General features: G+C 42.3%; 1 protein-coding gene across 1 annotated transcript; it reads left to right on the forward strand.

Annotated features, from left to right (window-relative positions):
* The first annotated feature begins 300 nt into the window (after nucleotides 1-300).
* On the forward strand, nucleotides 301-7,285 carry C15H5orf47 (chromosome 15 C5orf47 homolog). The gene is made up of 6 exons (XM_032703374.1): nucleotides 301-381; nucleotides 997-1,483; nucleotides 2,173-2,264; nucleotides 3,704-3,806; nucleotides 6,002-6,048; nucleotides 6,417-7,285. The coding sequence occupies exons 1-6, from the start codon at nucleotides 301-303 to the stop codon at nucleotides 6,441-6,443; spliced, it is 837 nt and encodes a 278-aa protein (XP_032559265.1). The 3' UTR covers nucleotides 6,444-7,285.
* The last annotated feature ends 5,805 nt before the right edge of the window (nucleotides 7,286-13,090 follow it).

A 13,090-nucleotide genomic window follows, 5' to 3' on the forward strand; every position in this document is an offset into this window, starting at 1 on the left:
AGTTGTAGCGAGTGAGAAGGTTTCCCCTGAGCCTCCTTTTCTCCAGGCTGAGCCCCCCCAGCTCCCTCAGCTGCTCCTCATAGGACTGACTCTCCAGACCCTTCCCCAGCTCCCCTGCCCTTCCTGGACACACACGGACCCTCAGCCTCCTCAAAGTCTGGGAAGGACCTCAGTTTGCCTCGTGGTCTCTTGGGATCCATTCCCAAGGGTGACCCATTGTCAGCACCACTCATATTGCTGGTGCTCTTACAGCAATTAGAAAAAAAGCGTTTTCATAGAATTTATTGTTTCTATTTCGCAATGCTGCCCCTCCTCCAGGCAGCCAAGGGTGCTGAAACTCTGGGAAATAATCCACAGCAGTATTTCAGTGTCAAAGAAAATGTAAGTGGGACTTGATGTAAATTCTTTGCTGTGAGGGTGGTGAGGCCCTGGCACAGGTTGCCCAGAGAAGCTGTGACTGCCCCATCCCTGGAAGTGTTCAAGGCCAGGTTGGATGGGGCTTGGAGCAACCTGGGATAGTGGAAGGTGTCCCTGCCTGTGGCAGGGGACTGGAACGAAATGATCTTTAAATCTCTTCCGACCCAAACCAATCTATGATTCTATGACTTGTGCTCTTAAGTGGTTTCAGAAATCCAGTTGTCATTGTCCATATCCAGCAAAACCCCACTACCGCAGTGGGACATGTCTCTGTCGAGCACCTGCGTTGGTGGGCTGACCACGCCGGGCGTCCTCTCGGTGTCGCGCAGCTGCTGCTACCTGAAGGACAACACGACAATAGGTATTTAATGTTTCATTACTGTTCAGCAAGCGGCTGGAGCAGGCGGACTGTCTGGGGTGCAGGATCTGCAGCAGCACCCGCACCAAGGAGGTGCCGCTGGTTCCTCTGCTGTAGAGACCAACCATGCACCAACCAACTCTCAGCCCGGAGTCCGCCTGTCACTGGCAGGAATAGATCAATATCTTGCATGAAATGTGTCAATACATGGCTTCGGGCAGCAGCACTATGTGCTAAACCCTAGCACTGGCCGGAGGAAGAGGGACACCCACTCCCCCAGCCCCGGCTCCCCTCACCGACCCCCCGGCTCCCCTCAGCCCCCAACTCCCCTCACCACCCTCAGCCCCGGTTCCCGTCGCGGACCCTCAGTCCCCGGCTCTCCTCAGCCCCGGTTCCTCTCACCGCCCCTCGGTCCCTGGTTCCCCTCACCGACCCCCGGCTCCCCTCAGCCCCGGCCCCCCTGGCCGCCCCCGCCGCAGATGGAGCGCGGCCGCCGCAGCCGCCCTCCCGTGCCCCTCGTGTATGTGAACAGCTTCGGCTCGCACCGCTGCGGCTCCGTGATCCGCCTGGGCCGGGGCTCCCGGGGAGGCTCCGGGCAGAGTCCCCCAGGCTCGGCCAGGAGCCCGAGGGCCGCCCCGGAGCCGCAGGACGAGCCCAGCCCCGGCCCGGGGAGCTGCCGTGCGGGGAGACCCAGCAGCCGCCCCCCCGGTAGGTATCAAAGATCCAGGGCCCGGCACAGCTCAGGGCTGTGCCCCCGTGTGTCGGGAACTCCTTTCCCAGGGGTGGCCTTTGGATATTGTCCCACCGGGGCTCCCCTCGCTCTCTGAGAGGTGGAGGTGGCTCAAGCATTGTCTCATTGTCTGTATCAGCAATAGTGGGACTGCCTCAAGCTGTGCCAGGGGATGTTCAGGTTGGACATCAGGAGGAATTTCTTCATGGAAAGGGTTGTCAGGCATTGGAAGGGGCTGCCCAGGGAGGTGGTGGAGTCCCCATCCCTGGAGGTGTTCAAGGAATGACTGGATGTGGTACTCAGTGCTCTGGTCTGGGTGACAAAGTGGTGTTTGATCAAAACTTGGACTAAGAGGTCTTAGAGGTCTTTTCCAACCTCAAGTGTTTTGCAATTCTGTAATTTAATGTGCCCAGCACAGTCAGACTGGGTGTTAAACTTACATCGGTGAAAAATTTAATAGGAATGTACAATCACAGAATGGTTTGAGTTGAAAGGGACCATAAAAATCATCTCATTCCAAACCCTTGCCATTTGCAGGGACACCTCTCACTAGACCAGGTTGCTCAGAGCTGCATCCAACCTGGCCTTGAACACTTCCAGTGATCAGCTGCTTCCTTAGGTATATATTGTAAGTTCTCAAAAAATGCTTTCTAATTTCTCTTTCTAGGTGACCAAGAGGCTAAAGCTAAGGCTCACACCTTTGACTTTCCCATCCCTTCAAAACATGTTGATAAAGTCATAAAACGAAAGAAGAAAAAGGTATAAAATGGGGAAGCTGAATTAGTTGCCTTGGCATTTGAGAAAACTGCTTCCTGCTTATTCTGTGTGTGAGAGAGCATGAGGGAGATTAAAAGATGGAATTGGTAGCCTGTTACTGAAATCCTTACTTACAGAAAAGAAAAAATGGTATTATTTTCCCTCTCTGGAGGCTTTAAAATCCTGGCTCTTATTCAATAAAGCACTTAAGTGTGTGCTTACCTTGAAAAATGAGAGTATGCTGTTGACTTAAAGCCTGTGCTGAAATGCTTTGCTGGATTTGGGCCAGGGCACTGCACACCTTGTGGGTGAAACCCAGCAGGAAAAAGCTCTGCAGCTCTTCTTCCTCTCATGTTTTGAACAAAGAACTCCCACAGGTTACAAATAAGCGAAGGCAGGAATCAGAGGTATTAACACCATCCTTGTAGCAATGCAAAATTGCTTTCTGCTTCACAGATGTATTTCTGTTCCTGTTCATTAGTTTTTCAAATGCTTGAAATTTTGAAAGGGACATTTATTAAGCAGTAACTTGTTATGAGATTTTGTAATGTGTGAAGTACAAGTAATCAGCCAGACTGGAATAGAGTAATGTCATAGATACTTGATTTGAAAACAGTAAAATGCTACTGACTGCAGAGGAACAGCTAATAACATCCTAGAATATCGCTCTGCTGGTACATCAAATAGTCTTCAAAAAGAATGAGGAATATGTGATATGTTTTAGCAATAAATGTCCACGAGAAAGGAATTATCTTTAAACTAGTTTCACAAATGGGGTCCAGCAAAAGTCCAAACTTCAGTGTATCAACAGCTATTTCTGTTTGTTAGGCCACCTCTGTCTGGGTGCCTTTATCAACAGTTCCAATTTAATCTTTTCAATGCACGAGTTTGAAATGTGCCGACTACAGACAGAGCTTTATGCCTCTAAAATAAAGGTTATCAACATCTATAAAACAGATTAATATGGATTTGATATGAAATAAGCAACACCATTCTGGAAGCTGAGCATGGGGCCTGAGTTATGCTGCTGTTGAAGGATCACATGGAAAAGGTTTTGCTCCTGGAAAAATAAACAATCTTATTTTTCCCACCATTTTGGGTGGCTTTGAAGAGAGCTTAATGGCTCTACACACATTTTCCTAAGCTTTACTTACCTAGAAGGGTATTTCACAAGTCCTGGATAAACACTGAGTTCTAGGCAAGAAAGGAGGAGGAGATCTCATGTGGAAATTTGTGGAGGAATTTATGGCTTTAACTTATACATAGAGGCAATTCTTCCAGTATTCCACATATATATCTGTACTTCACTTCTCCTTCCCAATCCTCAACAACAAAACAAAGAAACAACAGCTGGGCTTCATAGTCATTGTGTAGAATTTAAAGTTCTGCCCAGTAGATGTTTTAATGCAAACTTTTTATATGCTTCACATTTTATCTTTCAGTCCAAAGTCTGGCACAAGGTCTGGAAAGTCATTTCGAGAATGCTTGAAGAAAATGAAAGGTTCAGAAGTCGACTGTTGGCCTGCAGTCAGCTGGATGGAGAAGGTAGGAAATAAACTAGAAATAAACTAGAAATAAACTAGTGTTTTATTTTACTAGAAAAAACAAATTATTAATACAACTGGTTTGACTCAGGATCCCAAGGTTTAAGGTCCATTCAGCTGTTTGTTTTGGGTAGTAGGTTTTACAACTCACAAATGGAATTCATTGCATACTTTAGACACTTCCAACCTTATTTGAAAAGCCCCTTATGTTTCATTGAGGGTCTTTTATGCATTAATTTGGAGGAAGGATGGTGGAAGTGTTTGCTGCAATCTGACATTAAAGACATGGACATAAAACATCTGCAAGTTTTACTGAACATGTGAAGTGTGTAACTGAACTTATTCAGAGATTGGTCCAAGGCACTACTTGTGTGAATAACAATTTATTTTTCCACGTAGGAAAATAGCAGTTGGTTTCATACAGACAATAAATAAATGAGATGCTCCCCAAAGGCTGCTGTAACACAATTTGACATAACCAGCGAACATGTTCTCACACTGTGCACTGAATTCAGCTGTTTCATTACTGGAAAATGACTCGGGAATTAAAACTGGTGCTGTGCATTGAGCCAGCGTCAATTAGAGACATTGTAGTTGCTGCACAATTTAAGATAATACAGTGTATGCTTACAAATGGAATTGGAATTTCTGGCCTCACAGTCTGATGAATTTTTAGGAAAAAGAATATGCTAATCCATGAAGAGTTACCAGGCAAGTTACAAAATGACATGTTCACCCACAACACTTCTGCTTAGCTCGCATTTGTGTTGATGGAAGTTTTCCACATGGAGTTAGGGTATATCCCAAAATGTAGGCCAATTTCTGCCAGTATCTTATCTTGTAAAATGTTAGATTAGATTTCCATGTAGGTGACAAGAAAATATTCCCTCAAAAATTTTCTTCATGAGAACAAAAGAAGTGCAATTCCGGTTCAGAACAGAAATCTCTACCCCAGTGAATGTCCCCTGCAATCCACAGTGGATGTTGTTGGAACAGGTGAAGAAATTCCACAGTACTTCGACAATGTATTCTGCAATTATTTTGTAAATATTCTGCATTATGTGGAAAAGCATTTCTTTGTTGGCTTTAAAACCAATTCCTGATTAATTCTGGAGTTATGACATGCTGGGTGTTCATTATGTGCTCTTCATATTCTTTATATCAGTTGAGATTCCATTGGCCTCTGTCATATTTCTATGCTAAGAAGTCCCAGTCTACTAAAATCTCTCCTCGTATGGAAACTGTTCCACATGCTTTCTCCTACAGCTTAGATCATTGCAGAAGTGTTTGTGCACAGCTATGAATGTATATGTTGGACAAAGACATATATGTAAGACACACACATCTATGGATATGTAGGATAGTGAATTAAAAAAAAAAAATCTTCCTGGATTTTTGTTTGTTTACTGTCAAGAAAAAAGAGAACAAGGGACAAGGAAAAAGGAGGAGAAATCTTCAACAGGTTATTGCCTCAAACATTTCAAATTATTGTAAAAAAAAAAAATCCAAACCAAAATTCTGCTTATATATGACATCCTGGGTGGATTTACCATCTTACCATAACGGTTTCTCTGTTTGTTATGGATAAACAATGTGCTGCTTAAGCTTGTATTTATGGACAGGGCCTGTTCCCTTCTCAGACATTCATTTCTTTTTCGAGGGAGAGCATTTTCTTTATAGATAATTTCCAGTGACTTAAAAAACCCCACCAACCAGCCAACCAACCCTTTCCCCTCTCCACTTACTCTGTCCTTAATTGTAATTGTAATTGTATCTCCTTTTCCTGGAGCTTCAGCTGAGAATTAAGCCCTATTTAGGTGAAAAGCATCAAGTCTAATAACTTCTTTCTAATTAGCAGATTTTGCACAACATCAAATCTAGGAGATAGTTCTCCTATTGATCTGAGTTTTTCATTAATCAAGAAGCAAATGGAATCATACGAGCAGACACTTAGATATGGATCAACAAATTTAAATAAAGTGGGTTCATTTTTACCTTTTTTTTTTTACTGGATTAATAACACTTGAAAATTAATGTTGCATTTTACTGTCTATATAAATGGTTTTCTTGAGGACAAAAACAAAAAGTCTACTTGAATTCTAATGCTCCCTATTTACCCCTCGGAATGTTGCAATTAAGATTAGATTCAATGTGACTGAAAATGATGATTTGCCTCCACATAATGTTCTCCCACAGGCTCTGGTATGAACCAAACTTCACAGAATGGGGTATACCTGGACAGGGTATGTATACAGTCCATTAACTGCCAAGCAAGCTTAAATACTAAAAGAAATAAATTAATATTAAAAGAGATGCATTGATCTTGTTTAATGTTATAATAATAATTGCCAGTTAGAAAATTATTATTGACATTGAACTCAATTTTTTTTTCAAGATTTCAGTGGTGTTTGGGGACTAGAACAGCTCCATCCTCACAGGAAGGACTGTATGCTTTGCCAAGGTGGGGAGGTGGATTTTGTCCTATTATTGTGCTAAATCCTAAAGTAAAATCTGAGGAATCTGAATATTCTTTATTTGACACACTTTAAATAGAGACTTTTTTTCTATTGAAGGGAATGCACCACTTCACTTTTGTCACTTTTTTCTACAGGAGGAGTCCATCTTTGGCTGGGTGTAGCAAGAAAATAAAGGAAGATAGAGTTGAAAAGGAAATGTAAAAGTACTGAAAGCTCTTATTTTGATCTAGTTCTTTCTGAAGTCAATGGTGAGTCTGCAAGTGACTTCAGTGAACACAGGTTCTCTGTTGTTTGGTTGGTGTTTGTGCTTCTGCTGTTTCAGAGGTTTGTTTTTACAGTGGCTTAAACAGCTCTGTTGCAAGATATTTATTTCAAGCCATTAAGTCTAGTGTTTCACTGAGCTATTACTTTTCAAAAGCTTTTTAATGAGCATAATATTGTGACAGTTTTCTTGCAAAAGAAAAGATACACATTTAGTGTTGTCTCTGTATTTATAACTTTTATTTTTGTAGCTTGTCAGAATAATAAACAAACACAAATTCAGTAAGGCAGAACTCCACACATGATAAAACCCTACTTTTTTTTCTTACTGATTTGAATAAATTTGACTTTCTTAATATTAAAATATTACACAATAACCCTCTCTGTTCATTCAGCCATTTATACATGAATCTCAGCAAGTATTTTGAATATGAAACCAGGTGAATGTTTTCTGTGTTACTGTTCACTGTCAGGCACACAATGGTATCATCATAATCAGAAGGTGTTGTTCATCTATCTGACTTCAATAACACAATATAATGTTTTTGTGTTATGCAGTTTAGTACTTGAACTCTTGATTGACCGTTAAAGCCTTTTAAACCAGCAATTTGTGTAAATGGAACATGAAAGCTGCATAAAAACAGTTATGTATATGAATTTCACCTCTCGAGCTAAAACATTCACCTGTCACAATTAGACATCCTTAGTTTCAATAAAAGAATTGTTTTCTTATGGCATAATATCTTGGTGTTTACAGATGTAAAGACTGGAATGTCAGAGTGCTGAGCTTTAACAACATGCTGGTGATTGTGTCATTAAGCAGCAAAGCATTTGGAAGGGTTTCATCTCTGCTTTTTAATAGTAAAACTGAAGGTGTACAACTGAATGTGCCTTTTTTGAGGACAGCTTTGGCATCAAGGTTCTTTTCTGATTTGTGGTTGAGTAATATTCTGATTTTACTTAAAATAGTTGACATTTCAGCTTGGAAAAGGAAATGAGAAGGCAAAGTATTCAATCAAGATGTGATCATTTTTCTGGCAGAGCAAAAATGTCATAGTTCTTTGGTATTTTCAAAATACATGTTTGGAGTCACACATGGGGTTTCAGTGTTTTGGTTTTTTTTTTTTGACTAAATGAGATGGTTTCCCTGTCCCCACAGTTCTATCAATGAAATATTTGTGTGGGGAGTTTTTAGTTTATAATCCTGGTTTGTAAATTGGAAAGTTGTTGCTCTAATGTTTCTTTTCTTGTAAACCACAGCTGCAGATGGTACTTTTACTGGCACAGACTTAAGGGGCCTTGGAAACAGAGCTTTTCTTCCAGATGCATAATTGCTACTTTAACAGGATAGATGAGGTGCATTAACCTTAATCTCTGAATGAAGTTTAGCAAACACATTAAGATTCTTTGGATAAATACAGACCTCTATCTGTGGGACTATGCTAAATCATTTTAAAAGGAAGAAATTATAAAAGATGGATATGGCCCTAGATCATCCCTATCCATTTACCTCTTGCAGTCTAAAAAGGTCTGTACAGTGATGATGATATAATTAATTGGTTTGGATCTATTAATTGAAAAGAACTTTCAGCTGGCAGTACTTTGAAAGGACTCTTACATTTCAAATCACTTTGGGCCACAAAAGCTGTTTGCAGTGGGGCAAAATGCTGATTCAGGTTCCATTTCTAACTTGTGCAATGAAATGCAGCTTTCTACTGTAGTGACCAGATTTCAAAGGTGCAGTTGGGAACAAGGGTAGTCAGAGCAGTTAAACTGCTGAAAAAAGGGTCTGGAGAAGAACCCAGCTCAAGCTTTACAAACCAGCCAGCCATCCCCATCCACCTGGACCCCTGGGCATTCTTTTTTTAATTCAGGTGACCACTGAAGTGTAAACTGTGAAAGAAAAGTAACTGTAATGTAGCATTAAAATATTGTATATGGTCCAAGTAAGTAACGTGGTTGACAAGGAAAAAAAAAGGTTGATGAAAAACTTTATTTAAGCCCTCTTTGTTAAAAGGAGTCAGAAATAGATAAGGGAACCTGAGGGCATTGGATCATATAGCAGAGATTCAGAAAACAACTGTTTCTCCTCTGAAGTCCTTAATCATCACTGCAGAACCAAAAGCAAGTGTCACATCATACTGTCCTGCTGCGGTTCCTGGGCAGCAATTGTTGTTCCTTCACATTCTTCAAAACACAGATCAGTCACCTGAAGTTTTTAATAACAAATCTCACTTGGAGTGTGAACTGAAGCAGATGTGCAAATACAGAGGTCACACTTTGTCTTTGCCTTGCTCTCAGTGCATAATTTACCTTTCTACAAGGAACACAAACTCTAACTTATTCTAAAAGTTTGAAATTTTTTCATCTCAGCTCAGTGAACAGTTGCCAAGAGGTCTGAGGAGGTTCCTTGTGGTACAGAGTGGGGGAGGAAGTAGCCAGGGCACACAGAGGAGCTGAAGGCATTGCTGCTGAATTCTTGTTATCCATAAACAATGGTGTCAGTCACTTGTCTCAAGGTCTAAAAATTGGTCTGGATAAGTGCTTTCTTACCTGTGTTTCATAAATACAAATGACTCTGTATGAAGGTAAGCAATGGAGAATAAGGCCTTTGGGGTTTATATCCCTATTCCCTGCTAGTTAGAGATTTATTGGTCACAGTTTAGCTGGAAATAGCACATCATCTGGGCTTCAAATATTTTGGTTGAAGTTATCCCATTTGGGGAGTTCTTGCCAAACTGAGCTCCTCTGGTTCCTGGAGCACTTCTTGGCAGGTCAGCCCAGGCAACTCAGTCTTGGAGTTCTCTGTCCATTGTCACCAAGGACTGTGGCTTGGTGGCTTTTAGGCTTGAAACTCCAGCTGGTGGTCTTGGGCTACCACTTCCAACCTGCTGTAAAGATAAAAGCAAAAAAGTCCTGGGAGCTTTAACTCCATGCTGATTTCCATGCCTGGAAGTGGTAAGAGGCTTGGCTGAAGCAGGACTGCAGGAGCTCCTGCCCTCCCTGACATGGAGCTGTGACTTTGGGCAGGCTTCCCAGGGTGTCCTCAGCATCCAGGCTGCGCAGGAGCCAGAGAGGTTTGGGAGCTCCCACAGCTACTGTGTGGAGCTGGTGTTTGCAGATGCTGCTGCTGTTGCCAGAGACTATGTCACTGATCAACCACAGGCTTGGGAACTTGGGAATTGTGTTTTGGAAGTGTTTGGATGTTTCTGAAGTGACCTTTCTGGGAATTTCCAGTTTGTGGGCATTTTCAAAAGGATTTGTTTCCTGCTTGATTTGGACCAAAGCCACCAATTCAGATAAAACCACATTTCCTGCAGACTGGAGGCTTGGCTTGCCAGGCAGTTCTTCTGCTCATGCCCCATCTGCTCTGGAGTTGGGATGAAACAGATTTCTCTGCCCCAACAGTTGAGGTTCTGCCATCTCATGGCCACTGAGGTTATCATAACTTGGCCATTACAACATAGTCAATCACCAAGGTTAATAATATTTCCCTGCTGATTCCTTCAATGAAAAGATTTCAACTCTAAAGCAAAACTGAGAACAGGATGTGGAGTTTCCAACATGGTCAGATTTTGGGAAAGTATAAAGTGACCTTTGTCTTCACTGAACATTTACATCCAGTCTTTGTCTTTAGGGCCCTCTCTGGTAGTCAGTGTTCATGTTTTAACTTCAAAGCTTCTAATACAATTTTGCATGGACTCTGACTAAAGAATAGCCTTCAGCAGGCAGTTGAATTCTAGTTTTCTTTTTTTTTGTGGGGGAAGTGGCTGAAAGCAAACTTTGGGCTTATATGACATTTTGTATGTGCAGTAGGTCCTTAAATATAAAGCAAAACTGGATGAAACTTTGATTTATAGCTCTTGTAAATAATTCTCAGTGACATGGGCAGGTTTGTGTATCACGTATATTTTTATTGCATAAGCACTTATATAACTGTGATGGTAGGAATTTGCATAAAAACCAAAGCAACCATACTTGGAGGGGTTTAACATGGGCTTTCCAGCAAACTGAAGTATCAGGAGAGCCTATCAGTTAAGTGGAAGTTTACTTTAGGGGGAAAAGAGCAAATTTTATTGAAGTATATTAAAGCCACAGTGGATTTTTAATAAATAATCACAGGAAGTTTCTCATTTATTAGTGAAAGCATCAGGAGCCTCTGATCTGATGCAGAAAAATCCACGTTTGAAAGTTACTGCCTGGTGAAAATTAACGTGTGAAGCTGCACTTTCATTTTGTTGGAAGCAAAAGTTATGGAGGCCCCTAAGGAAAAAGGGAGGATGCCTTGATCCAGGGAGGCTGAAGGTGCTGAGTACTTTGACCTCCCATTGACTGTGGCACCTCTTAGACTGGGCTAGGTCATGTCTCTTGTGCTGAGTTTATGGAGCAGATTAATGAGAGGATCTCCTCTTCTTCCAGGAGGAAAAGAGGCAGATCCAAAGAGCTGTGCAGGAAGGTTCAGTAAGGCACTAACAAATTCTCCTTCTCTTCTAGAATCTCTGTAATCTCTTGTATTCTGAAATGAATAATAAATTAACATGACTTTTTCTTTTTTTCCCCCCTGTTCTGCTCTATGATTATTTTCTTGTTCCTAATGAGCGTGTGATGGGAAGTCAATGGTGCTGATGTAATTCTGTAAAATGGATGAGCTCCTCACAGCAAGGACTACGAGTAGTTAACCCCACCTTAAAATGGACCTGATCACTTTTACACCCCTGGATATTCTAAATTCCTTCAACTACATAGAAGGTGAAAAATTTTGGCTATGATGTTAATTTGTCTGTGAAATGATCTGGAAAAGAACATAAATGCCCTCCTCGCTTGACTTTTTTGTCCTAAACTAAGCCAAAAATGGGGGATGAGCAGTAAGGAGCAGTTTGGAACATGGACAAGGATCAGAGACTTCTCCTTTTACAGCTCTGCAGTTCCCTCAGGCAAACATTTTAGTGGCAGTAGTCTCATCTTTTGGGTTTAGGTTGAGCTTGTGGTGAGATTCATTCCCATGTTGCTGTGCTCTGTCTAAAGTTACTTTCCATCCACATCATGGTGTTTTCTCCAGGAAAATCTGAATTCTGACTGTACATATTTGTTAAGTCATGGAATTAAGAGCAGGGCTGGATTTGGCTTAAACCATCTCCTAAACTTCTGTTCTGGTTTTCACTGTTACATTAGACTAATTTTGAAATGAATTATTGTGAATGTTTGAGGAATAAACGAGATTTTTGGGATAGAATAGGCCAAGGTGGATAATGTTACTCCTAGGATTGCCCTACCTCAACTACTGGGACTTCCTGAATTTTGTTCTCACCTGGTGTCTTCAAGTTTTGTAGTTGCTCTTCTTAGTAATTCCTACTTCCTGTTCACACATTTTCCAATTCTTTCACTGAAAGCCTGATACCAGTATTTCAATATATCAAAACAGACAAAAATATTGTTTCTTGTAATAATGAACAGGAACATTATAGGGAAAAATGCATAGTGTGCAGGAAATGTATTTTATGAAGTGAGACTGAACATAAGAGTCTCATAGATCAAGGAGCAGGTAAGTAAAATAATATTCATTAATGCTGAAGAGAAGTTGATTTATGTGTTCAGGCTTAGAGTGGGGAGAGGCTGAACTCACTTTGACTGACATTTTGTTTACAATAGAATTGTAGAATTTACAATACAGTGAAATGTTGTACCCAAACCCTGTTACCCTCCATTCTTCCTGTGCTCAACTTCACTCCCGAATTCACTGTCTTCTCTCCCCCAGAGGCCCAGGGGCACAGAGAATGGGGGCTGTGGTCAGTTTATCACACTCTCCTTCCTTCTCAGGGGAGAACTCCTCACACTCCTCCTTCCCTCCTCCAGCATGTGTCCTTCCCACGGGATGCAGTCCTCCCTGAACTCTAACGTGAGTCCTTTCTGCAGTTCTCCATAGACTGCTCCAGCATGGATCCCTCCATAGTTCAGGAGGGTTCAGGAACAGGCTGCTCCAGTCTGGGTCACTCACAGGGTCACAACTCCTTGCCAGCAAACCTGCTCCAGTGTGGGCTCCTCTCTCCATGGGGCCACAGGTCCTGCCAGGACCCTGCTCCAGCATGTGCTTCCCATGGGGTCACAGCTTCCCTTGGGCATCCTCCTGCTCCAATGTGGGGTCCTCCAGGGGCTGCAGGTGGATCTCTGTACCCCCATGGACCTCCATGGGCTGCAGGGGCACAGCTGCCTCACAAGGGTCTGCACCATGGGCTGCAGGGGAATTTCTGCTCTGGCACCTGGAGCACCTCCTGCCCCTCCCTCTCCACTGCCCTGGGTGTCTGCAGGGTTGTTCCTCACACATATTCTCACTCCTTTCTCCTGGCTGCAGTTGTGCAGCTTCCTCCTCACCCCTCTTCTTAAATCTGTTATCCCAGAGGTGCCACCCCTTGGAACCGGTCTGTTGGACATGGGGGAAGCTTCCAGCAGCTTCTCACAGAAACCACCCCTGTAGCCCCCTCCCCCTGGCCACACAAACCCAATGCATTAATATATTGTAGGAGACTTATTAGAGGAATAAAGAGAGGCA

The sequence above is a fragment of the Chiroxiphia lanceolata genome, chromosome 15 (assembly GCF_009829145.1).
Source record: "Chiroxiphia lanceolata isolate bChiLan1 chromosome 15, bChiLan1.pri, whole genome shotgun sequence".
In the NCBI taxonomy this organism is placed as follows: domain Eukaryota; kingdom Metazoa; phylum Chordata; class Aves; order Passeriformes; family Pipridae; genus Chiroxiphia; species Chiroxiphia lanceolata.